Source organism: Portunus trituberculatus, chromosome 2 (assembly GCF_017591435.1).
Source record: "Portunus trituberculatus isolate SZX2019 chromosome 2, ASM1759143v1, whole genome shotgun sequence".
In the NCBI taxonomy this organism is placed as follows: Eukaryota; Metazoa; Arthropoda; class Malacostraca; order Decapoda; family Portunidae; genus Portunus; species Portunus trituberculatus.
Genome location: NC_059256.1, coordinates 4,013,219 through 4,035,718, shown reverse-complemented (window position 1 = coordinate 4,035,718; position 22,500 = coordinate 4,013,219). Strand labels below are relative to the sequence as shown.

Here is a 22,500-nt window from a genome sequence, read left to right as displayed (position 1 = left end):
CACTCTTAAAAGATTTCATGAGTGTTTTTACTTCGACTGACAGATTAACAAGGCGAGAAAGGATAAAAAATTGAGAGAGAGAGAGAGAGAGAGAGAGAGGGAAAGGAGGAGACGAAGTGGAAATAGGAGCATAAATTAAAAAAATGGAGAAAAATGAGACGAAATGGAAATAGAAGTGACAACAGCTTCATTGTTTTCTTGCTGACAGACACGTGCTCACTTCCAACACCAGAAACACTCTTAGAAGGTTTCCTAAGAAGGGCTTTTTTTTATCCTCTAGTGACAGATTAACATGATTTCTACCCAATTCACGGGATAAACACTCGTGAAAGCTTCCCAAGGCGGTCTTTACCCCTTCAGTACTGGGACACATTTTTACCTTGAGTTTTGTGTACCATTAGACCATTTTATTAGGAAGGGTCTATGGAGGGCAGAAGATTAATGGCCACAGTCTTCACTATTTTAATTGAGTTTTGTGTACCATTAGACCATTTTATTGACATTAGGAAGGGTCTATGGAGGGCAGAAGATTAATGGCCACAGTCTTCACTATTTTAATTGAGTTTTGTGTACCATTAGACCATTTTATTGACATTAGCAAGGGTCTATGGAGGGCAGAAGATTAATGGCCACAGTCTTCACTATTTTAATTGAGTTTTGTGTACCATTAGACCATTTTATTGACATTAGCAAGGGTCTATGGAGGGCAGAAGATTAATGGCCACAGTCTTCACTATTTTAATTGAGTTTTGTGTACCATTAGACCATTTTATTGACATTAGCAAGGGTCTATGGAGCGCAGAAAATTAATGGCCACAGTCTACACTATTTTAATCCCCCACATGAGTTTCCGAAGCTATACAAAATCACCAAATAGTCACCAGAATGAATATGGAAACGTCATGCTGTACTGAAGGGATTAACACACACACACACACGTCTTAATACCCTGTCTCTCTGCCCTACAGGTTTGCTAACGGCCATTAACTGCTGGAGTGTGGAGCTGACCATGAAGATACAAACAGTCTTCACCTCGGCAAAGCTCCTGGCTCTCTTCACCATCATTGTAGCTGGTGGGGTGTTCCTGGCCATGGGTGAGTCTCGGGGATGGGGTGTCTGAGATACACACACATACGTAGATAGACTGATAGATAGACAGACAGATAGATAGATAGACAGACAAACAGATAGATAGATAGATAGATAGACAGACAGACATATAGATAGATAGATAGATAGATTTATAGGGAAATGAACATACAGACATATTAACAGAGAGAGAGAGAGAGAGAGTTCCATTACTATTCTTTCATTCAATATATTTCCTAAAAAGGTTATAATTGCTTATTTTTGCAGGAGAGAGAGAGAGAGAGAGAGAAATTTCCATCTTTATCTATAACTAAAAACAATGTAATAATAATAATAATAATAAATGAAAACTATAACAACAACAACAACAAACTGTGACACTTGTTAGCGAGGCAGGAGGAGGAGGAGGAGGAGGAGGTGGCGGCGGTGGATTATGGAGGAGGAGGAGGAGGAGGAAGAGAAAGACGATATTTTAAGAAGAGGTGTTGGAAGGAAGGAGGAGGAGGAGGAAGTTTAGAGATTATGAAAGAGGAGGAAGAGAAGACGAGATTAAGAGGACGAGCAAGAGGAAGAGGAACAGGAGGAGGAGGAAGAAGAAGAAGAAAAAAGACAAAAATGAAATAATGATAACTCTCTCTCTCTCTCTCTCTCTCTCTCTCTCTCTCTCTCTCTCTCTCTCTCTCTCTCTCTCTCTCTCTCTCTCTAATGGATGACCTAACTTACTGACGTGTGTGTGTGTGTGCGTGTGTGTGTGCACGCGCGCGCTTTTTAAATCCACATAAAGACACGCTAATGGATAGATAATGGAGAGAGAGAGGAAAGATAATGGAGAGAGAGAGAGAGAGAGAGAGAGGAACGTCATATTCTGTAATGATGCCTATTCTCTCTCTCTCGGTCTCTCTCTCTCTCTCTCTCTCTCTCTCTCTCTCTCTCTCTCTCTATCATCCATCACTCGCCTCCTCTCTATCTCTCTCTCTCTCTCTCTATCTTCCTTCTGTATAATGAAGAGGTGGAGGAGGAGGAGGCGGTGAAAGACCATTCCTCCTCCTCCTCCTCCTCCTCCTCCTCCTCCTCTTCCTCTTCATCATTATCACCAAGTTTTTCTTTCTTTCTTTCTTTTTCTTTTTTTTCATTTCCGTAATTATTATTTTTCATCCTTTTTCATTTCTTTTCTTCTTCTTTATCTCCTTCTTCTTCTTCTTCCTCTTCTTCTTCTCTTCTTCTTCTTCTTTTCTTCTTCTTCTTCTTCTTCTTCTTCTTCTTCTTCTTCTTCTTCTTCTTCTCCTCCTCTTCTTCTTTTTCTTCCTCCTCTTCCTCTTCTTCTTCTTCATATCATTATTATTGTTATTATTATTATTATTTTCAAGATAGAGAGAGAGAGAGAGAGAGAGAGAGAGAGAGAGAGAGAGAGAGAACATGTTTATTAATACATGTGTGTGTGTGTGTGTGTGTGTGTGATGAATTTGTATCACTAATAAATATAAACTCAATCTCAATAAAAAGTATACTAATATCTCTCTCTCTCTCTCTCTGGCAGGAAACACCGAGGTCCTGTCTGAACACCTCCTGGCTGGTTCCCCCTCAGCTGACGGCGTCCCTCTGGCATTTTACTCCGGCCTCTTCGCTTACGGTGGCTGGAACTATCTCAATTTCGTCACGGAGGAACTGAAAGAGCCGTACAGGTGAGATAGAGAGAGAGAGAGAGGGTGAATGAGTTTTTAGGGCATTTTAAGGCGGTTTGGTAGGGTTTTTGGGTATTTCAAGATAGTTTGGCATGTTTTTGGTGTATTTTAAGACATTTTGGTATGTTTTTAGGGCATTTTAAGACAGTTTGGCATGTTTTTCAGGATATTTTGGGACAGCATGTTTTTTTACGCATTTTAAGACAGTTTGACTACAATAAGACCATTTTATTGACATTAGCAAGGGTCTATGGAGGGCAGAAGATTAATGGCCACAGTCTTCACTACTTTAATTGAGTTTTGTGTACCATTAGACCATTTTATTGACATTAGGATGGGTGTATGGAGGGCAGAAGATTAATGGCCACAGTCTTCACTATTTTAATTGAGTTTTGTGTACCATTAGACCATTTTATTGACATGAGCAAGGGTGTATGGAGGGCAGAAGACTAATGGCCACAGTCGTCACTATTTTAATTGAGTTTTGTGTACCATTAGACCATTTTATTGACATCAGCAAGGGTCTATGGAGGGCAGAAGGTTAATGGCCACAGTCGTCACTATTTTAATCCCCCACATGAGTTTCTGAAGCTGTATAGAATCACCAAATAGTCACCACAAGGAATATGGAAACACGTCATGCTACTGAAGGGGTGAAGACCGAGATCTGTAGAGACGCCCTTCGTATATCGTGGGACCGCCGTGGTACAGTGGAACCATGCGTGCTTTGGGGTCCGAGGGGTCTCCAAGCGCACGGGTTCGAATCCTGTCCACGGTCCGAGTGTAGGTTGGGCTTCCTCACTCAGGGCAACGGTTTCCTAGCGGGTGGGCTTTGAGATAGGAGGTGCAACATAAAGTATCCCCCTTAGCCCATTAGTTCCCGTGAAATGCCCACATGGTATAAATAAAACAATAAATAGATAGATGATTTGAGACACACACACACACACACACACTGATACATACACACATACATACATATATACACATACCCCTTCAGAGAGAGAGAGAGAGAGAGAGAGAGTGTTAAGAGAATGAAACAAACAAATGACAATCTGGAAATGGGGCGAACTGAGGCGGAAAGAGAGAGAGAGAGAGAGAGAGAGAGAGAGAGTATATTGGCTTCATGCTACAAGTTTCCCTCTCTCTCTCTCTCTCTCTCTCTCTCTCTCTCTTCTCTCCTCCTCCTCCTCCTCCTCCTCCTCCTCCTCCTCCTCCTCCTCCTCCTCCTCCTCCTTCTTCCTCCTCTTCCTCTTCTTCTCCTTCTCCTCCTCCTCCTCCTCCTCCTCCTCCTCCTCCTCCTTTTTTTCCCTTCTTTCCTCCTTTCTTTCTCCTCCCACCCACCCACTCTCTCTCTCTCTCTCTCTCTCTCTCTCTCTCTCTCTCTCTCTCTCTCTGCACCAATCAGCAGCCAGATGGGGCCAGCGCTTGCCTCCTATTGGTCCGCCGGCAGTGACGTCATGGGTGTTGCCTCTCAGTGCTCCAAACTTTTCCTTAATTTAATGAAAGTTTGTTTAAGTTAATGTCTTTTAAATTATTTTCTATCGATTAATTTGACATTTTTTGCTCTCTATTTTGTTTTTCTTGTTCTATTTTCTGCTTTTTTTTTGTTTTCAACTTTATTTATGAGAGAGAGAGAGAGAGAGAGAGAGGGAGAGAGAGAGAGCAGTTTTCCTATCTATAATTTTGTCTATTTTCTATTCCTGCTTCTTCTTCTTCTTGTTTTTCTTCTTGTTTTTCTTCTTCTTCTTCTTCTTCTTCTTCTTCCTTCTCTATCCTTCTCATATCTTTTTTCACCCCATATCTCTCTCTCTCTCTCTCTCTCTCTCTCTCTCTCTCTCTCTCTCTCTCTCTCTCTCTCTCTCTCTCTTTGAAATAAAACGCACGTCATTCTGTCATTTCATTCTTGTCTTATTATAACACTCGCCATTATGTCATTTATGTATTATTTATTTATTTATTTATTTATCTATTTATTTTTTTTTATCAGCACGTCTAAGATTGTCCAAGAAATTACTTCATCTATACATATTATATTTTCAAAGTCGTTTTTTTTTTTTTCTTTACTAGCGAAATATGAAACGAATTCTTTACACAGCCAGGAATTAATTTGGCGGGAAATTATTTTTTTTGTCTTCAGGAAATGTAATATATGGTGTTGTGTGTTTTCCATCTCGACATTATGGTGTGTTTGTGGCGCCGTTAATAAGAAATGGTACATTGGAACCATGCATGCTTTGTGGTCTGAGGAGTCTCCAAGCGCACAGGTTCGAATCCAGTCCACGGTCCGAGTGTAGGTTGGGCTTCCTCACTCTGGGCAACGGTTTCCTAGCGAGTGGGCTTCCTGTGAAAAGCCCACATGGTATTAATAAAAAAATAGATAAATACAGAGTGGAGCGCTAATACCCAGGCCAAGGTTCGCGCCCTACGCCTGACCTGCCTGACCCAGTAACATGTATTGGTGTCAGTTTAACTCTGAATAAGGAGTGCATTCCTGTCTGGGCGCCCTTCTTGTGATTTTTAAGTGAATGACGGTGGTAAATATTGGGCCATAGAGACATCACCCTTGCCTTCCCCCCAAGTCAATGCATCAGTGTTTATCTATATTTCCTTGTGCTTCCAGACCCAGAGAGTGAAGCAAAGTCAGAATTAACTGCTAATATAGGTGTCTTTGAATAAGGCAATGGTTATATCCCGTTCAGAGCCCTTCAATACTGGAACACCTTTTTAACTTGAGATTTGTGTACGATTAGACCATTTTATTGACATTAGGAAGGGTCTATGGAGGTCAGAAGATTAATGGCCACAGTCTTCACTATTTTAATTGATATTTGTGTACGATTAGATAATTTTATTGACATTAGGAAGGGTCTATGGAGGTCAGAAGATTAATGGCCATAGTCTTCACTATTTTAATTGAGATTTGTGTACGATTAGACCATTTTATTGACATTAGGAAGGGTCTATGGAGGTCAGAAGATTAATGACCACAGTCTTCACTATTTTAATTGAGATTTGTGTACGATTAGATCATTTTATTGACATTAGGAAGGGTCTATGGAGGTCAGAAGATTAATGGCCACAGTCTTCACTATTTTAATTGAGATTTGTGTACGATTATATTTTATTGACATTAGGAAGGGTCTATGGAGGTCAGAAGATTAATGGCCACAGTCTTCACTATTCTAAACCCCTACATGAGTTTCTGAAGCTGTTTAACTTTTTCAGTACTGGGACGTATTTTTACCATGAAATTTGTGTATGATTAGACCATTTTATTGACATTAGGAAGGGTCTATGGAGGGCAGAAGATTTATGGCCACAGTCTCCACTATTTTAATCCCCCATGAGTTTCTGAAGCTGTATAAAATCACCAAATAGTCACCACAATGAATATGGAAATGCGTTATAATGTATAATGAAAGGGTTAACGGCAGGGGACCCTGACCAACACCCACCCTGACACCTTCCTTCCTTCCTTCCTTCCTCTCCGTGTCAACTCGTCAATATTTCCTTCAATTTTCAGTGTTTCTGGGAATTTCCTGCTTTTTTTTTTTTTTTTTACCAGAAATGCTTAAAGTAAAGAAGAAAAAATGTGAAATGGAAATGAGGGAGGGTAGTGGTGGTGGTGGTAGTAGCAGTAATAGCAGCAGCAGCAGCAACACGTATTATTGTTATTAGAGAGAGAGAGAGAGAGAGAGAGAGAGAGAGAGAGAGAGAGAGAGAGATAATATAGTAACAAGAATAGGGAGGGGGGGGGGATGTGGAGGTGGAGGTGGTGAGATTGAAAAATGAGCTGTGACTTCAAGTAGGTCTAGAGTTGAAGGCGATGCTGTTCACCTTTAGAGTCCCCTGAGTTGACCTGTGGCTGTGGCTGTGGCTGTGGCTGTGGGGGAAGGGAAGGAAGGCCGCCTCGTCAAGTAAGGATCCCTGCGTAGCTTCATCTTTATTGAGTGACGAAAGAAAGGAAAATTGAAACAAAGGAAACGCTCTCTCTCTCTCTCTCTCTCTCTCTCTCTCTCTCTCTCTCTCTCTCTCTGTGTGTGTGTGTGTATTACTATATATTGTTCCTTTCCTCCTCCTCCTCCTCCTCCTCCTCCTCCTCCTCCTCCTCTTTGTTCTTGTACTAGTGCTTCTTTCTTCTTTTCTTCCTCTTCATTCAGTTTCTTTCTCCTCCTCCTCCTCCTCCTCCTCCTCCAACCCAAGTAACCCTCACTACCCTACGTCACTCTCTCTCTCTCTCTCACACACAGGAATCTGCCCCGTGCCATCTCCATCGCCCTGCCGTTGGTGACGACTGTGTATGTGTTAGTGAATGTAGCCTACCTTGCCGTGCTGCCCCCTGCCGCAATCCTCGCCTCCCCTGCCGTGGCTGTGGTGAGAGAGAGAGAGAGAGAGAGAGAGAGAGAGAGAGAGAGAGAGAGAGAGAGAGCAGTTATGAAGATGGAAAAAAAAGAAGAATAAGAACAAGAGGAGGAGGAGGAGGAGGAGGAGGAGAAGAAGGAAGAGGAGGAGAAGGAAGAAGAGGAAGGAAAGTTAGAGGAAGAAGAGGAGGAGGAGGAGGCTGGTGAAGGGAGAAGACAGGATAGGAGGAAGAGGAGGAGGAGAAGGAGGAGGAAAGTTAACAAGAACAAGATTAGAGAGAGAGAGAGAGAGAGAGAGGGATCAGTGACTCTGCACAATTGGATTAAAGCAACATCATATGAGAGAATCTGTATCCAATTAGAGAGAGAGAGAGAGAGAGAGAGAGCGTATTTGTATAATGCAATTTCACACACACACACACACTCTCTCTCTCTCTCTCTCTCTCTCTCTCTCTCTCTCTCTCTCATTTCATCTATCTCCTCCTCCTCCTCCTCCTCCTCCTTTAATCTCTTCCTCTCCTCTCTCTCTCTCTCTCTCTCTCTCTCTCTCTCTCACACACACACACACACACACACACACACACACACACTAAACCCAACCCAACCTAACCTAACCTAACCTAACCCCACCCCACACACAGGCCTTCGCTAGTGAGGTGCTGGGCCCGGTGCAGTACTGGGTGCCCGTGTTCGTGGCTCTCTCCACCTTCGGCTCTCTCAACGGCATTCTCTTCACCTCGGGACGTCTGTTCATTGCTGGCGCCAGGGAGGGACACTTGCCGCCCGCGCTGGCCTATATACACCTCAGGGCAAAGACTCCTGTGCCCGCCCTACTGGTCACGGTGAGAGAGAGAGAGAGAGAGAGAGATTGAGATTGTTTACGTTTTGCTTCTCTTTTGGTTGAGAGAAAGAGAGAGAGAGAGATTGTTTTGCTTCTCTTTTGGTTGAGAGAGAGAGAGAGAGAGTGTGTGTTTGTGAAATATCTTTTATTCTTTGTCTTTCTCACTTTTTTCTGTCAGTCTCTCTCTCTCTCTCTCTCTCTCTCTCTCTCTCAATAGTACTTCATCCCTCTCACTTCACCCTCTTTATCATCAATTCATTCCCCAAACTCTCACCACACACCTTCCACTCACTCCCTCGCTCTCCCACAGTGCCTCCTCTCCCTGGTCATGCTGGGAGTCAACATATTCTTCCTCATCAACTGTTTGTCCTTCGCGCTGTGGCTCACTATAGGAGGAGCTGTGGCCGCCCTTCTCTGGCTCCGCTACACACAGCCTAACCTGCCACGCCCCATCAAAGTGAACCTGGCCCTCCCTGTATTGGTTCTCCTCGGCTGTGTGTACCTGGTGGTGGTGCCAGTGGTGATGGAACCTAGCAGTACAGGTGGGTGGTGGTGTAGTAGTAGTAGTAGTAGTAGTAGTAGAAAAATAACAATAGGAAATGCATACAGAATCGAAAATACATTCTTTAATGATTGATACACAAAATTAGAAAATACACAGCCTAAACACACACACACACACACACACACACACACACACACACACACACACACACACACACACACACACACACCACCTAACCTGTCCTAACCTAACCAAATCTCTCCAGGCCTGGGTGTTCTGCTGACTCTGGCTGGCGTTCCAGTGTATGTGGTGGGGGTGGTGTGTCGAAGGAGGCTCGGCTATGTCACATCTCTGTTTGGTGAGTAGCAGGAAGGCTCACATCACCTCACCTCACCTCACTCCACCTCTCAGCCCACAGCCCCACAGGATGTCCCCACAGTATGTTTATGAACCACAGTCACTCACCACATCCATTGTCTTCATAACAACAGACTCATCGCAGTCTTTCTCTTCCAACAATGCAGGAAGATTCAACTCATTCTTACAAAACTGGGATGTGGTTTTCACACACACACACACACACACACACACACACACACACACACACACACGGAAAATAGCAATAATAATAATAACAATAATAACAACACGGATTCTCACTAACCACTCCCTCTCACACCTAAGAGAGAGAGAGAGAGAGAGAGAGAGAGAGAGAGAGAGAGAGAGAGAGAGAGAGAGAGAGAGAGAGAGAGAGAGAGAGAGAGAGAGAGAGAGAGAGAGAGAGAGAGAGAGAGAGAGAGAGAGAGAGAGAGAGAGAGAGAGAGAGAGAGAGATATTAGACACATACCAAAACGCAAATTTACTCCCAGCGAGATATAACAGCACTGGTTCCTGGAGAGCTGTGGACTTATTGGGGGCAGCTGTGACCTTACCTTTGCATCTCACAGCAGCAGGGCATAGTCACAGCCACAGCCTTCCCTCAGAACACAGCTCTCTTCACACACACACACACCACCAAACCTAACATTCTCATGATTTAGAACTGGGAAACAAATAAATAAATAAATAAAACACTTGCAATAACACTCCCCACTCCCTCTCACAATCAAGAGAGAGGGAGAGGGGGCAGGGCACATAAACCTACATCCCCTCTCCCTCTCACGACCAGGAGAGAGAGAGAGGGACATGCATTTCTGGGTGATCAAATATGAGTTTCCTTGGAGGAGGTCTCGTCTCCCGGTGGTGGTGGTGAACCAACTTAAACACCCCAGTGCCGATGTTCATTGGCTTTCCCATGATGATGCAGTCACTCACTCCCTTGATGGGGTTGCTCTGCCCATGGTAAGCTGCGTCAAACAGGTGGTCGGCTGTCTTCTCAAACTGTGGGGTAAGTTAAGTTAGGTTAGGTTAAGTGGAGAGAGAGAGAGAGAGAGAGAGAGAGAGAGAGAGAGAGAGAGAGAGAGAGAGAGAGAGAGAGAGAGAGAGAGAGAGAGAGAGAGAGAGAGAGAGAGAGAGAGAGAGAGAGAGAGAGAGAGAGAGGAAAGAGGAAGGAAGGAAGGAAGAGAAGGAAGAAAGGGAGAGAGAGAAGGAAGGAAGGAAAGATGTAAGAAAAGAAAAGGATCAAGAAAAAAAGGAAGAGAGAGAAAGAGAGAAGAGAGGAAGGAAGGAAAGAAATAAAGAAAGAAGGAATGAAATAAGGAAGGAAAGGAGGAAGAGAGGGAAGGACTGGCAAGGTAGATAAGGAACTGACTCACTGACTAACTGACTGACTGACACACACACACACACACACACACACACACACACACACACACACACACACACACACACACAATGAGGCAAAACATCAACACACTCTCTATTTCAGTGACGTGGTGGTGTTTTAGGGGCATCTGTTGCATTATATTCACCCCAAACACACACATTCACACATAGACACTTCCATCACCCCCACACACACACACACACACACACACACACAAACTCACCGAAGCCAGCATCAACACACTCTCCTTCATCTTGGACAAGCCATGGCGAGTTATGCCCAGAACCTGTCCCCTGCATGTCATCAAATCCGCCAGTAACATCACATGCCGTTTATCCACACTCAGCCCGTGCGTCTCCATGGTCACTGTGATCTCGTGGATGATCGTGGCCCTTGCTGCTTCAATGCCCAGGCAGGTAAACACTTCGTATGTATTGTTGGAAGTACAGCGTGTCCCGTCAACACTGTAAGTTGCCATTACTTCTCTTAAATTGTCTCCTTCTACAAGCAGTTCATATTTCTGCTTGCCTCCTGGCCCAGTGTCGCTCTGTGGAGTAATGGGGTTTTAAATAAATTCCCATAAAAACCCCACATGTTGTAAATAGAGAATAAATAAATGAATAGATAAAGGGAGGTTCTTGTGGTGTTTTGGGTTAACTTAAGGTGTGTTACGGAGCATTAAGGTGTGTTTGGTGAGTATTAGGGAGCTTTTAAGGTGTGTTATGAAGCATTAAGGTGTGTTTGGTGAGTATTAGGGAGCTTTGCTGAGTGTCAGGGAGGGTTAACAGTGTGTAAGAGTGTGTTAGGGTGTTATGTTAGATGTTTATGAGCACCAAATGCACACACACACACACACTAAAAAAAAAATAAATAAATAAAATAAACTTGAAAATCTTAACTCGATTACACACACACACACACACACACACACACACCTGGTTGATGACGGCACGGTTGACCGACGGCAGGCCCTTTATGATGACCTTGGTGATGTGCTGGCGGAGGTGTTGCAGCTGGTAGTACATGGCAGAGCTCTTGGTGCGAGAAGGCCTCACGGTGATGATGGTGTCCGATTCAACCCGCACATCACCGTCCTTCACCTGAGAGGAAGATGGGACACTGATGGGACACTGGCAGGGATTGATGGGTATATGGAAGGGTGTGGGATGGAGCTACACACACATACATGAATTCAAGTGAACACCAACGCACACCAAAATGGATAAACACACAAACACACACACACACAAATAAAAACTGAAAAACACACACACACACAAACCGTGAACTCAGCCACTCTCAGAAATTTACACACACACACACACACACACACACAAACACACCACAAAATACACACACACACACACACACAAACTTAGCACTCAAAAACCCCAAAAAATCACAGAAAAACACCACAAAACACCCCAAAAACCCCAATACTCACCTTGAGCTTGGACACACAGATAGCGTACTTGATCGAATAAGCATCGACTTCTAATTTCAACAGTCTGATGCGATCCACGGCCAGTTTGAGGAGGAGGAAGCAGTCATCAGGCAGAAACACCTCTTCAACATACTCACAAACTTCCCCCAACAGTGTTTTCTCAATCCTTCCCTTCACCTGCCTTGCCTTCTCTGGGTCACTGTCCTCTTTAAGCTTAGCAGTGATGATCGGTGTTGAGATGCTGTGAGATGCGTTGATGATCTCCAGAATGCTGTGAGAGGGATGGAGAGTGTGGGAGTGTTGGTTAGAATGCTGTGAGAGAGAGAGGGAGAGAAGGTGTGTGTGTGTGTGTGTGTGTGGGAGTGTTGGTTTTAGCAAGGAAGAGGGAGGTAGAAAGAGAGAGAGAGGGAGAGAAAGAGAGAGAGAGGGAGAGAAAGAGAGAAAAAGAGAGAGAGAGCCTCTTTCTTTAATATTTTGTTACCCTTTGCTCGCTTCTAAAAAAAAATATATACATAAATCAAACAAGTACGTAAAAAAATAAAAAAAATACGTAAATAAATGTAAATAAATAAATAAATAAATAAATAAATAAATAGGCAGCCTCACCGCGGCACTCCGAGGGTAATATTCATTGCCGCCACACCAGCGAAGTGAAACGTCTTGAGTGTCATCTGAGTGCCAGGTTCCCCGATGCTCTGGGCACACAGGGCACCCACCGCTGTGCCCGGCTCCACCACAGCAGCCTGGTAGCGGTCCAGGCAAGAATTGAGGAAGTCGATGAGCTGTGTGAAGGTAAGTCTCTCAATGTGCTTCTCTACTGGTGCCCTGGGTGGTGCCTTGGTGGTGGTGGTGGTGGTGCTGGTGGTAGCGGTGGTGGTGGTAGTGGTGCTGGTCAGTCTGGAGCGGATCTGTGGAGGGATGGTTTGTTTGTGTTTGTTTGTTTGTTTGTGTGTGTGTGTGAGTGGCGCATCCACGCACACACATATGCACAATAGCTTATACACACACACACACACACACACACACACACACACACACACACACACTTTATTTTTTACCTTATTCCCTTAAAAACACCCAAAAAACATCACCAAACACACACACACACACACACACACATTTTTACCTAATCACCTTAAAAACACACACACACAGACACACACACACAAACACACAGACACACAGACACACACCTTATCCACCCTCTTTGAAAACCTCTCCATAAAACTCTTGAGCTCGGCCTTAAATTCCGCGGAGAGTTCCTTGAAGGCATCCTCCGACAGATACTTGGTGGCCAGCTGCAGGATTTCAGCACCGGTCAAAGGGTCCTCCTCCGGGAAGGGACTCTTGGCTCGAATATGGTCCAGGACTCTCTCTAAGTCTATGGGACCTGTTGTGCCTTCCATTTCAGAGGGGTCCAGGCCGTCTCCGCCATATTTGAACTGTTTGGGGTACGTTACGTTAGGTTAGGTTAGGTTAAGTTGGGTTAGGTAAAGTTAAGGTTTGAGTTATGTTAAGTTAGATTTCATTCTGTTTTTTTTTACTTAATTTAATTTTGTTTAGTATCAATTTAGTGTGGTGTGGTGTGGTGTGGTGTGGTAAGTTAAGTTTGTTTTTTTTCCTTGGCGTATTGTGGTGTGTGTTTAGGTAAGTTTGGTTTGATGAGGGAGATGATATTCATAACTATGCATTTATCTATATATTTCTTCATTTCATTATGTATCACGCAAACTCACACATAAAACACATCATAATATCTCCCATCACACACACACACACACACAAATAAAAACACAATCTTTTGAAACACACTCACACAAACACACACAATCTTTCATCAACACCACACACACACACCCTTACCCACCACACCATACACCAAAACACACCAAAACACACTCACACAAACACCCACCCACACACACACACACACACACACACACCACACAGCAAGACACACTTACCTGTATAATATCTTGCATGGAATTACGAACAGTCATATCATAGGCAACATACAGATCCTCCAGGCTCTTGACAAGTCGCCTCTGCATGTAGCCGGTCTCTGCTGTCTTAACTGCAGTGTCCACCAGCCCCTCCCTGCCCGCCATGGTGTGGAAAATGAATTCTGTAGGTGTCATGCCGGAGAAGAAACTGTTGCTCACGAACCCCTTAGCTGCCGGGATCTTTGAGTGTCTGGAAGGAAGGTTAGGTTAGGTTAGGTTGGGTTGGGTTGGGTTGTGAAGTGTTTGGTGTATTATGGGTAGTTTTCAAGGCTTTTATGTGGGTTTAGAAGGATGTTTTGAAGGAGATGAAGGAGGAGGATCAGTATTGGGTTTGTGAGGTTAGGTTAGGCTAGGTTGTGGGGTTTGCAGTGTGTGTGTGGTGTATTGCAAGTATCTTTCAATTATTTATTTTTAATTTTTTTTTATTTTAGGAAAGATGTTTTGAAGAAGGAAAGAAGCAAAGTATCTCTCTCTCTCTCTCTCTTTCTCTCACCTAAACTAAACCTTCCTCTTCCTCTCTCTATCCCTCTCCCTCTCCCTCTCTCTCATCCTTCTCCCTCTCTCACATCCCTCATCTCTCACCATCTCTCTCTCTGCAACCAACACCAATAATCCCTCTACAGCTTTCCTTCACATCCACTTCCCCCCCATCCATCTCCCTTACCTTTCATAATGTGGCAATGCTCTATCCTCAAACCCATTAGGCACTCTCTTCCCGCCAATAGCCTGCTGACCCACACAGGCAATCATCTGTGAGATATTAATAAACGACCCCTTGGAACCAGAAATGGCCATGATGAGGGCTGCGTTGGTCTTGTGGAGCTCCATAACGCATGCCTTCCCTGCCTTGTCCCTAATGGTACTCAGTTCTTTAAGGATTAGCTGCTCCAGGGTCTCCTCAGCGCTGCATCCTGGCTGGCAGTGCAGTGTTCCTTCCTTCAGCTGTGATATAAACTCGTCACATTTGCCGTACCTGTTGAATGGGATAGGTTAGGTTAGATTAGGTGAGGTGAGGTGAGGTTAGGTAAGTTAGGGCTAGTTATGTTAGGTGAGGAGGTTATGACACACACATATATTTCAAGAAAAGCTGGATAAATATAGATATGGAGACAGGTCACGATGAATCACGGTACAGCCTTGTAATAGACAAACAAAACACACACACACACACACACACTCACCCATCCTGCAGCAGCTCTCGTTTCCTAGCCAGCAGTCCGGCACCAGGCATGACATCTCCAATGCCGATGGAGAACCCATGATTCATGAGGAAGAGCGTCGACACTCTGGCCACTCTCCACATCGCATCTGCTGCATGTTCCTTCCCATAATCCTTCAGTATCACATAAAACAGGTTCTTCTTTGAGCCCGAACCCAGGAGAGACTTGTCGAGAGCCCCCGCCAGGAGCTGTGAGTTCCGCATGACGACCCACGCTTCATTAGAGCACAGTTCCTCGCCTCTTGTGTAGTCTTTGCGACGGGCAGTCAGGTTCACTTCAACGGGGAATGCCTTGCTGGGACGGATTATTGCACTGAACACTTGCTTTCCCGTCCAGAGCTGCTGTGGCTGTGGGGTTGTTAGGTTAGGTTAGGTAAGGTTAGGTTAGGTTAAGACTAGGTTAGGTTCAAATAGGTAAGGCTACGTTTGGGTTCAGATAGTTGCAAGTTATGTTAGGTAAAGTTAGGCTTGTGTTCAGTTAGTTGCAACACCCTCAAAAACACCAAATACTTCTACAACACACTGAAATACCTTTGCAAATCAACAGAACACCCATTAAAACAAACAAAAAATCCCCGAAACACAACACAACACCCCTGCAACACACCAAAAATCCCTATAACACAACACAATACCCTCAAAAACACCAAAAACTTCTACAACACACTGAAATACCCTGCAAATCAACACAACACCCATTAAAACAAACCAAACAGCCTTGCAACACACCAAACACCCCTGCAACACAACACAACACCCTCAAAAACACCAAAAACGTCTAGAACACACTAAAATATCCGTGGAACCCAACACAACACTCTTAAAGAACACCAAACACTCAAAAAACACAGCAAACATCCTTGCAACACACCAAACACTTCCGCACACCAACACAAACACTCAACCACTCCTGCACCTTCAGAATGGCAGGCGGGGGCAGGTCAATCTTGTAGTTTGCCTCCTTCCCAGCCAGAATGGAGGAAATGAGGTGACAAGTGTGCTCGCGGTCGAAAAACACATCCTTTTGAGTCAGTAAATAGGACCCAGTGAGGAAATCTTGTGTGGCGCCAACGATCAGAGCTCCGTGGCGAGGTGTGATGAGATTTGATGTGACCTGTGGGGTAGTTAAGTTAGGTTAGGTTAGGTTAGGTTTTCCAGGGTTTTGGGTGTGTTTTGGTGGTGTTTTTGGGGTGTTTTGGTGGTGTTTGTTTGTGTTTCAGTGTGTTGGTTTGATGTGTCCTGTGGAGGGGTTAGGTTGGGTTAGATTTCCCCAGGGTTTTTGGGTGTGTTTTGATGGTGTTTGGTGATTGTTTCAGTGTGTTTGCTTCAATATAGGACAGTGGACATCTGGAACAGCTTCACTGATAAGACTTAACAGCAGGAAGTGTGCAAATTTAGGGAAAACTTGGATAAAAGTAGATATGGAGACAGGTTACTGTGAGCCTCTCTCCAACCCTGTAACATACAACTAGATAAACAAAACACACACACACACACACACACACACCAATGGTTCCAGAATTTGAAGGGATGACAAAAGAGGAGAGACTAAAGGCTATGGATCTACCAACCCTGGAACAGAGAAGGGAGAGAGAGAGGGGATCTGATACAAGTTTATAAATTGATCAACGGAATGGACCAAGTGGATAATGAGAAACTGATCCTGAGAGAAGAATATGACATTAGAAGCACAAGATCACATAGTAAAAAAACTGAGGAAGGGAAGATGTCTGAGAGATGTTAAAAAATAGAGTTTCCCGCAAAGATGTGTTGAGACTTGGAACAGTTTGAGTGAGGAAGTGTTGTCAGGAACAAGTGTGCAGAGCTTGAAAGAAAAATTGGAGAAGTGTAGATATGAAGACAGGGCCACACCAGCATAAACCCCAGACCATGGAAAACTACAACTACCTAAACACACACACACACACACACAGACAGTCCTTACCGCCATGAGAGTGAGAGCCTCAGCGCGCGCCTCCTCAGTCTGCGGCACGTGAAGGTTCATCTCGTCACCATCGAAGTCAGCGTTGTAAGGGGCACACACACACTCATTGAAGCGAAACGTGCGCCAGGGGAGGACTCGGACACGATGGGACATAATGGACATCTTGTGGAGGGACGGCTGACGATTGTATAGCACTATGTCCCCATCCATTAAGTGTCTAGGGGGTGTGGTGGGGCAGGGTTAAATTAGGTTACCTTGGGGTGTGTTTAGAATGATTTAAAAGGTGTTTGGGTGTATTTTGGGGTGTTTTGCTTGGGTTAGGTTAGGGTGTGGTGTGTCTATGATTTTAAAAGCATTCTCTCTCTCTCTCTCTCTCTCTCTCTCTCTCTCTCTCTCTCTCTCTCTATTTAGTTGCCAATCTCTCTCTCTCTCTCTTTAGCTATATATCTCTCTTCTCTCTTTCTATTTAGTTGCCAATCTCTCTCTCTCTCTCTCTCTCTCTCTCTCTCTCTCTCACACACACACACAAACACCTCTCCTTTCATCTCCCCTCACAACACACACACACACACACACACACACTTATCTTGAATCCTCCATCTTCCTCATAACACTCCTTCCCCCACACACACACACACACACACACACACACACACACACACACACACACACATACTAACCCCTCACACTCTCCCACTCTCTCACCTCTCCACCACATCGCCGTGCCTCAGTTCCATGGCTGTTCTTTCCCTGTTTACATATCTCAGGGATTTTTTAAGCCCTGGAGACGTCCTTGGCTCCAGGAACATTGCCCCAGGGTGTCGATCAGGGCCATTCCTCACCAGCTGACGCATTAGGGCCAAATTGTGAGCTGTGATTCTCTCCGGGTAAGTCAACTGCTTGGCCACCTCAATGGGAACGCCTACCTATGGGGTGTTAAGGTTAGGTTAGAGTGCGTTTGGTGTTTTGTTGGTTTTGGGGTGTGTTTGTAGTGTTTTAAGTGTGTTTGGGGTGTTTTGATGTGTTTTGGTGTGTTTTAGAATGTGTTCGGGGTGTTTTAGATGTGTTTGGGGTGTGTTTGGGTATTTTAAAGTGTGTTTGGGTGTGTTTTGGGATGTATAAGGGTGTGTTTGGGGTATTTTAGTGTGTTTGGGGTGTTTTAGTGTGTTTGGGGTGTTTTAGTGTGTTTGGGGTGTTTTGCTGTGTTTTAGAATGTGTTCAGGGTGTTTTAGATGTGTTTGGGGTGTGTTTGGGTATTTTAAAGTGTGTTTGGGTGTGTTTTGGGATGTATAAGGGTGTGTTTGGGGTGTTTTAGTGTGTTTGGGGTGTTTTGCTGTGTTTTAGAATGTGTTCGGGGTGTTTTAGATGTGTTTGGGTATTTCAAAGTGTGTTTGGATGTGTTTTGGGATGTATAAGGGTGTTTTGGTGTGTTTTAGAATGTGTTTGGGGTGTTTTAGATGTGTTTGGATTGTGTTTGGGTATTTCAAAGTGTGTTTGGGTGTGTTTTGGGATGTATAAGGGTGTGTTTGGGGTGTTTTGGTGTATTTGGGGTGTTTTAGTGTGTTTTGGGTGTTCTGTAGTGTGTTTCGGGTGCTTTAGTGTGTTTGAGTGTGTTTTGGGTGTTTTAGAGTGTGTTTTAGGTGTTTCAGGTGTTTTAGAGTGGGTGTTTTGGGTGTTTCAAAGTGTGTTTTGGGTGTTTTTGAGTGTTATGGGTGTTTCAGAGTGTGTTTTGGGTGTTTTGGAGTGTTTTGGGGTTTTGGGTGTTTCAGTGTGTTTGGCTATGTTTTGGATGTTTTAGAGTGTGTTTTGGGATATTGCAATGTGTTTAGGTATGTTTTGGGGCATATTACAGTGCGTTTAACCTCACCCAACTTAACCCAGCCTAAGCTAACCTAATCGAAGGCTTCCACACCTAATCTAACTTAACCTAACCTAATTCAATCTCTGCATCTTAACCCAACTGAATGTAATCTCTCTTTCTTAACCTAACCTAAACTAACCTAACTTGATTTGCTCCCCCACCCACCCCTAATCGACCGTCAGCTCACCTCATTGATCCGCAGATTTGGGTCGGGAGAAATGACAGTCCTGCTGGAGAAGTCAACCCTTTTTCCAGACAGGTTGCCACGGAAACGCCCCTGTTTGCCCTTCAGCCGCTGCACGAACCCACGAGTCGACTTCCTGGCCTGGGGGAAAGGAGTAAGGTCAGGTCAGGTTAGGTTAGGTTAGGTTAGGTCAGGTGAGGTTAGGTTAGGTTAGGTGAGGTTAGGTTAGGTTAGGTTAGGTGAGGTGAGGTTAGGTGAGGTTAGGTTAGGTTAGGTTAATTTAGGTTAGGTTAGGTGAGGTGAGGTTAGGTTAGGTTAGGTTAGGTTAGGTGAGGTGAGGTGAGGTGAGGTTAGGTCAGGTCAGGTTAGGTCAGGTCAGGTTAGGTTAGGTTAGGTTAGGTTAGGTCAGGTGAGGTTAGGTTAGGTTAGGTTAGGTTAGGTGAGGTGAGGTGAGGTGAGGTTAGGTTAGGTTATAATATTTTTTGTTGGAATAGGAAGAGAGAGAGAGAGAGAGAGAGAGAGAGAGAGAGAGAGAGAGAGAGAGAGAGAGAGAGAGAGAGAGAATGGGAAAGCAAGTGCGTGTGTGTATGTCTGCTAACTGTCTGCTGCCTGTGTGTGTGTACCTGTGTGTGTGTGTGTGTGTGTGTGTGTGTGTGTGTGTGTGTGTGTGTGTGTGTGTGTGTGTGCGTGTGTGTGTTACCTGCCTGTGTGTGTGTGCTAACTGCCTGTATGAGTGAGTGAGCGAGTGTGCGTGTGTGTGTGTGTGTGTGTACTAACAACATATGTCTATGTGAATGTGTGTGTGTGTGTGTGCTACCTGTCTGTGTGAATATGTGAATGTGTGTGTGTGCTACCTGTCTGTGTTAATGTGTGAATGTGTGTGTGCTACCTGGCTGAGTGCTGTCCCTGCATGCCTGTCCCTGCCTGTGTGAGTGTGTGTGTGATACCTGTCTGTGTTAATGTGTGAATGTGTGAGTGTGTGCTACCTGCCTGTCCCTGTGTGTGTGTGTGTGTGTGCTACCTGCCTGTCCCTGCCTGTGTGTGTGTGTGTGTGTGCTACCTGGCTGTGTGAATGTGTGAGTGTGTGTGTGCTACCTGCCTGTGCCTGCCTGTGTGAGTGTGTGTGTGTGCTACCTGCCTGTGCCTGCCTGTGTGTGTGTGTGTGTGTGTGCTACCTGCCTGTCCCTGCCTGTGTGTGTGTGTGTGTGCTACCTGCCTGTCCCTGCCTGTGTGAGTGTGTGTGTGCTACCTGCCTGTCCCTCCCTGTGTGTGTGTGTGTGTGTGTGCTATCTGCCTGTCCCTGTGTGTGTGTGTCTCACCATGCTGAGGTCGAGAGGCACAGAAATCTCGGAGTTGATGATGAAAGCCACATGGAGCTGAAGGTGTTCCCAAGAATCCTGGATGCTCTGGACCTTACCAGCGCTGCGTTTGTTGATCAGGTTGTTCAGGAAAATTATCTCCGTCAGCATTACTGTGATGTCGTCCTCGTTCCTGCCGGCCAGAGGGGTGCGTTAGGGTGTCAAGGGTGCGTTAGGGTGTTTTAAGGTGTGTTAGAGTGTGTTAGGGCATTTTAGGTGTTTTAGGGTGTGTTAGGATGTTTTAGAGTGTGTTAGGGTGTTTTAGAGTGTGTTAGGGTGTTTTAGAGTGTGTTTTAGAGTGTGTTAGGGTGTGTTTTAGTGTGTTAGGGTGTGTTTTAGAGTGTGTTAGGATGTTTTAGAGTGTGTTAGGGTGTTTCAGAGTGTGTTAGGGTGTCTTAGAGTGTCAGGGTGTTTTAGAGTGTGTTAGGGTGTTTTAGGGTGTGTTAGTGTTTTAAATAAATAAAATAATACAAAAAAAAAAAAAATAAATAAATAATTACTGAGCCACCACCACCACCACCCTGACCACCACCACCACCACCACCACAAATCTAACCTAACCAAAAAAATAATAAATAAATAAAATAAATAAATAAATAAATAAACCACTACTCTAACCTAACAAAAATTAATAAATAAATAAAATAAATAAATAAATTACCGAGCCACCACCACCACCACCACCACTACAAATCTAACCTAACCAAAAAATTAATAAATAAATAAAATAAATAAATAAAGACTTGACACTAAATTACCGAGCCACCACCACCACCACCACCACAAATCTAACCTAACCAAAAAATTGAATAAATAAAAAAATATAAATAAATAAATCAAGACTTGACACTAAATTACCGAGCCACCACCACCACCACCACCACCACCACTACTCACGTTCCAGACTTGAGCTCTGAGATGACGGAGGGCCTGATGCAGTTTGGGGCACCAGCAGCCGGGTGAGAATGAGGTCCTTAGGGTGAGAAAACTGCTGGTTCATACACAGCAGCGGCAGGTCACAGTACGGGATCTGCAGGGTGACGGCAGGGTGATGATAGGGTGAGGCAGGGTGAGACAGTGAAATAGGGTGACAGCAGGGTGATGATAGGGTGAGGCAGGGTGATAAAGGGTGATGATAGGATGACAGCAGGATGATGATAGGATGAGGCAGGGTGATACAGAGTGAGATGATGAGGCAGGGTGATGATAGGGTGACAGTAGGGTGATACAGGGTGATATGGAGTGAGGCAGGGTGATACAGGGTGAACTAGGGTGATACAGGGTGAGATGGTGAGGTAGGGTGATGATAGGGTGACAGTAGGGTGATGATAGGGTGATACAGGGTGATATGGAGTGAGGCAGGGTGATACAGGGTGAACTAGGGTGATACAGGGTGAGATGGTGAGGCAGGGTGATGATAGGGTGACAGTAGGGTGATGATAGGGTAATACAGGGTGATATGGAGTGAGGCAGGGTGATACAGGGTGAACTAGGGTGATACAGGGTGAGACAGTGAGGCAGGGTGATGATAGGGTGAGGCAGGGTGATACAGGGTGAGATAGGATGACAGCAGAGTGAGACTGTGAGGCAGGATGATGACAGGATGACAGCAGGGTGATGATAGGGTGATGGGAGGGTGAGACAGGGTGATACAGGGTGAGATAGGGTGCGACAGTGAGGCAGGGTGATGATAGGGTGAGGCAGGGTGATGAGTACATAGCCTGATAAGTGATAGGGTGAGAATTTTTGGGGTAAAGCAGGCTTGGCGAATATTAATAAATTTACAATGTGTCGGGTTAAGTTAGGGTGAGGTAGGGTGAGCTGGGTGAGGTTAGGTTAGAGGGAGTGAGGTTACATTAGGGTGTGTCTGGTTAGGTTAGGGTGTATTCGGTTAAACTAAGGTGCATTACATTAAACTAGGGTGCATTAAGCTAGCCTAGGGTGTGTTAAGTTAGCCTAGGGTGTATTAAGTTAGCTAGGGTGCATTAAGTTAGCTAGGGTGCATTAAGTTAAACTAGGATGCATTAAGTTCAGTCAGGGTGTGCTAGGGTGCATTATATTAGATCAGTGTGTGGTAGGGTGCAGGTCAGGGTGTAGGATTAGATCAGTGTGTGGTCAGGTCAGGGTGTGCTAGGGTGCATTAGGTCAGGTCAGGGTATGCTAGGGTGCATTAGGTCAGGTCAGGGTATACTAGGGTGCATTATATTAGATCAGTGTGTGGTAGGGTGCATTAGGTCAGG

General features: G+C 44.7%; 2 protein-coding genes across 4 annotated transcripts in view; one reads left to right on the top strand and one right to left on the bottom strand.

The window, feature by feature from the left end:
- The window catches only part of LOC123502980 (large neutral amino acids transporter small subunit 1-like), a 23,515-nt gene extending 14,626 nt beyond the window's left edge, over positions 1-8,889 (top strand). For all 3 annotated transcript variants that reach the window (XM_045252294.1, XM_045252304.1, XM_045252286.1), the window contains 6 exons: positions 969-1,094; positions 2,627-2,771; positions 7,025-7,148; positions 7,777-7,977; positions 8,287-8,518; positions 8,747-8,889. In XM_045252294.1, the coding sequence (XP_045108229.1) occupies positions 969-1,094; positions 2,627-2,771; positions 7,025-7,148; positions 7,777-7,977; positions 8,287-8,518; positions 8,747-8,847 (929 nt within the window). In that variant the 3' untranslated portion in view covers positions 8,848-8,889. The remainder of the gene's footprint in view (positions 1-968; positions 1,095-2,626; positions 2,772-7,024; positions 7,149-7,776; positions 7,978-8,286; positions 8,519-8,746) is intronic.
- Positions 8,890-8,947: 58 nt separating this feature from the next.
- Positions 8,948-22,500, bottom strand: part of LOC123502973 (DNA-directed RNA polymerase III subunit RPC1-like) — a 20,183-nt gene continuing 6,630 nt past the window's right edge. Inside the window, 16 exon segments of the mRNA XM_045252274.1 lie at positions 8,948-9,861; positions 10,470-10,793; positions 11,182-11,346; positions 11,691-11,961; positions 12,297-12,598; positions 12,884-13,132; positions 13,655-13,883; positions 14,358-14,666; positions 14,875-15,260; positions 15,829-16,026; positions 16,858-17,074; positions 17,563-17,783; positions 18,906-19,043; positions 20,222-20,393; positions 21,158-21,206; positions 21,209-21,290. Coding sequence (XP_045108209.1) covers positions 9,640-9,861; positions 10,470-10,793; positions 11,182-11,346; positions 11,691-11,961; positions 12,297-12,598; positions 12,884-13,132; positions 13,655-13,883; positions 14,358-14,666; positions 14,875-15,260; positions 15,829-16,026; positions 16,858-17,074; positions 17,563-17,783; positions 18,906-19,043; positions 20,222-20,393; positions 21,158-21,206; positions 21,209-21,290 — 3,534 coding nt within the window. The 3' untranslated portion in view covers positions 8,948-9,639.